Source organism: Amphimedon queenslandica, unplaced genomic scaffold, assembly GCF_000090795.2.
Source record: "Amphimedon queenslandica unplaced genomic scaffold, v1.1 AMPQUscaffold_10074, whole genome shotgun sequence".
Taxonomy (NCBI): Eukaryota; Metazoa; Porifera; class Demospongiae; order Haplosclerida; family Niphatidae; genus Amphimedon; species Amphimedon queenslandica.
This window is the reverse complement of record NW_003549655.1, coordinates 1-3,594: the sequence shown is the minus strand read 5'-3', so window position 1 is coordinate 3,594 and position 3,594 is coordinate 1. Positions and strand designations below refer to the sequence as shown.

Sequence of the window (3,594 nt, the reverse complement as noted above, 5' to 3'; positions counted from 1 at the left end):
ATGGCACACCTGTATTTATCCCTACTGTTGCACCACCCAATAGGAGTACCACTCTGTGTGCTGTTCTCAATGACACCGTTCGTATTCCACCATACTCTGAACTGGAGACCTTGGCTTTTGTTAATGATTTTGCTTGTGAAAGTGGTATCTGGCTAGTTGAAGACAATTTGTCTACATCCAAGAGACTCAACTCTACAGTGGCAAGGGCCATTGTGACTCCAAATAATCATATAGTGGTACGCCTTATTAATCTAGCTAATACACCTGCCACTATCTACAAGGGCACTCGTATTGCCTCACTCTCTCAACTACCACAGTCTCATCTTCAGGTGTCACAAGTGACAACCACTCCCTCATTACATAAGCAAGACCTCCTTAGGAGTATTGCACAGAGCATTACTACCATTTCAGACTCAGAGAAAGAGCAGTTCTACTCACTTCTACTCTCATTTTCAGAAGTTTTCCCGGATGATGATGATGACTTTGGTCTTACTCATCTCCTTCAACACAGCATTGACACTGGGTCAGCACCACCGATACGACAACCTCCGAGACGGGTTCCTAAGCATAAACAACAGGAGGCTCACCAGCTTCTTCAAAGTATGCTTGACAGAAATATAATTGCTAAGTCTCATAGTCCATGGTCTTCTCCTATTATTTTAGTGCAGAAGAAGGATGGGTCACTTCGATTTTGCATTGATTACCGTAAAGTCAATGAGGTGACTAAGAAGGACGCTTACCCTCTCCCACGCATTGACGAGACATTGGACACGCTGGCTGGCTCTGTATGGTTCACAACTCTGGACCTTCTGAGTGGTTACTGGCAGGTAGAAGTGGAGGAGAAGGACCGTGACAAGACAGCTTTCTGTACCAGAGAAGGTTTGTTTCACTTCAATGTCATGCCCTTTGGGCTATGCAATGCCCCAGCTACCTTTCAACGTCTTATGGACATGCTTCTAGCTGGGCTGCTATGGGAGTCGTGTCTTGTTTACATTGATGATGTGATCATCATGGGGAAGGATGTCCAATCTCATTTAGCCAATATTGCAACAGTATTCTCACGTCTCCGTGATGCTGGACTAAAAGTTAAGCCATCCAAATGTGAATTCTTTAAGAGGGAAGTTAAGTTCTTGGGACATATTGTTTCCAATTGTGGCATTTCAACGGATCCCTTAAAGACGGATAAAATAGCTCTGTGGCCTACACCAATTAATCAGCAGCAACTACAGCAATTCCTGGGATTGGCTAGTTATTACAGGCGATTTGTTCGTAATTTTGCAGCTATCTGTAGACCACTTCATCGACTCACTGAAAAGAATGCTCTATTTCGCTGGACTAGTGAATGTGACAATGCCTTTCATCAACTGAAACAACTACTGACCTCAGCCCCGGTTCTCTCATACCCTGATTTTTCAAAGCCTTTTACTTTGGACACTGATGCCAGTAATGAGGCAATTGGAGCTGTTTTATCCCAGAACCACAATGGAATGGAGCATGTTGTTGCATATGCTAGCAAGTCCCTAACAAAGGCTGAGAAGAACTATAGTGTAACTCGTAGGGAGTTACTTGCTATCGTTACTTTTACCGATCATTTCCGTCAATATTTGCTAGGTCGTAAATTTGTACTACGTACTGACCACCACTCTTTATCATGGCTGCGAAATTTTCGAAATCCAGATGGCCAGCTCGCTCGATGGTTGGAGAGACTAGCAGAATACAATTTTCAAATTGACCATAGAGCAGGGTGTAAACATAATAATGCTGATGCTCTTTCTCGTTACCCTGTACAAGATGATATTGTTACTGCTGTCATCTCTGGAAATGATAACATTCCCTTCACACTTTTCTCTTATTCACCAGCTGATATACGCCAGTTTCAGTTGGAAGACAGTACCCTGAGTCAAGTACTGATAGCTAAGGAGCAAAAACATCGCCCTTCTCATGCTGTTACTAATGGTTATGGTATTCATACTAGGAAGTTATTTCAAATGTGGGATCAACTTGATGTTAGGCAGGGAATTTTATTTCGCATCTTTCACAATTCAGATAATGACTCCACGATTAGGCAACTTGTGGTCCCATTCTCTCTTCGTAGTGATATTTTAGAGCACATACATGCAGGATCTGTGGGTGGACATTTGGGCCAATCCAAAACATTACAGAAACTTAAGGACCGTTTCTATTGGCCAGGACACTATAATGATGTCATCATGTGGTGCTCTACCTGTTCTTCTTGTGCTACTAGAAAAGCAGCAACACCTAAAGCTAAAGCCCCTCTTGATCCTATTACAGTTGGTAGCCCCTTACAATTAGTTGCTGTAGACCTTCTAGGTCCTCTCCCAAAAAGTCAGAGTGGCAATTCATATATCCTAGTAGCAGCTGACTACTTCACAAAGTGGTGTGAGGCTTACCCCCTTCCTAATATGGAGGCGGTCACTGTTGCAACTGTACTTACAAATGAAATGTCTTCAGATTTCCCCACCTGAGTGGCTGCATTCGGATCAAGGTCGTCCGTTTGATGGGTGTCTGCTCAAAGAAATTTGTCGTATTCTCCAAATTCACAAATCACGTACATCTCCTTATCATCCCCAGTGTGATGGTTTAGTTGAAAGATTTAACCGCACCCTTCTTAACATGTTGGCAACAACAGCTAAAGACAACCCTCTTAACTGGGAACAATACCTTCGTCCAGTATGCTTTGCATACAACACCAGCACCCACTCCTCAACTGGTTTCACTCCATTCTACCTCATGTATGGTCGGGAAGCTCGATTGCCTGCTGATCTTGATTTTGGTATAACTTCTCCTTCTCAAGACAGTGTATCAACTCTTACTTACTCACGTCAGATGCAGCTCACATTGCATTATGCATATCAGAAAGTCAGGGAAACATTGGGAAATGTGCAGAAGAGACAAAAGATGCTTTATGATCGCACAGTGCATGGGAAGCCCTACAATGATGGTGATTTAGTATGGTTACACTCTACTGTGGTTCCCCCTAATAGTCATCGTAAACTGCATCATCCTTGGACAGGACCGTACAAAATTGTCTCTAAGTTATCTGACTTAAACTACAAAATTGCTCCAATTCAGGATTTGTCCAAAGTCTCTATTGTGCACTTTGATCGTTTAAAACCATACACTCAAGGTACTCGTCTCACTACTCCTCCCTCTCTCTCATCTTCTCATTCTACTCCCTCTCAATCATCATATCAAATTGGAGACAATATCACATTGCTTGACTTCTCAGACGATGAGTCATCAGATGATGATGCTCATGGTGCTCCTGTTAATCCACCCACACGTCGCTATCCTACTCGTCATCGTTTTCCTCCAGATAGGGGTGAATTTGTATTCTACTAAAGGCGGGACGCCTTTCTTTTCAGAGGGGAGCTGTGTAATATATATTAATAACTGTTAACTAGTATAATGTATTAACTAGGGCCCTTGTGGTCAGACTGATTAATAGTTTTCTCTATGGTGTGTGACCTCTGTATACTTCTCTCTCTCAGTCTCTCTCTTTCACTATTATTGTTATTTGGTTGGTATAATAAAGCCGGTCCAGGCGGCATTACATACACATGGTGACCAACA

General features: G+C 42.7%; 1 protein-coding gene across 1 annotated transcript in view; it reads left to right on the top strand.

Annotated features, from left to right (window-relative positions):
- LOC109590400 (uncharacterized) overlaps window positions 1–364 on the top strand; it is a 1,436-nt gene extending 1,072 nt beyond the window's left edge. The window contains exons 2-3 of the mRNA XM_020006326.1: window positions 44–288; window positions 330–364. Coding sequence (XP_019861885.1) covers window positions 44–288; window positions 330–364 — 280 coding nt within the window. The remainder of the gene's footprint in view (window positions 1–43; window positions 289–329) is intronic.
- The last annotated feature ends 3,230 nt before the right edge of the window (window positions 365–3,594 follow it).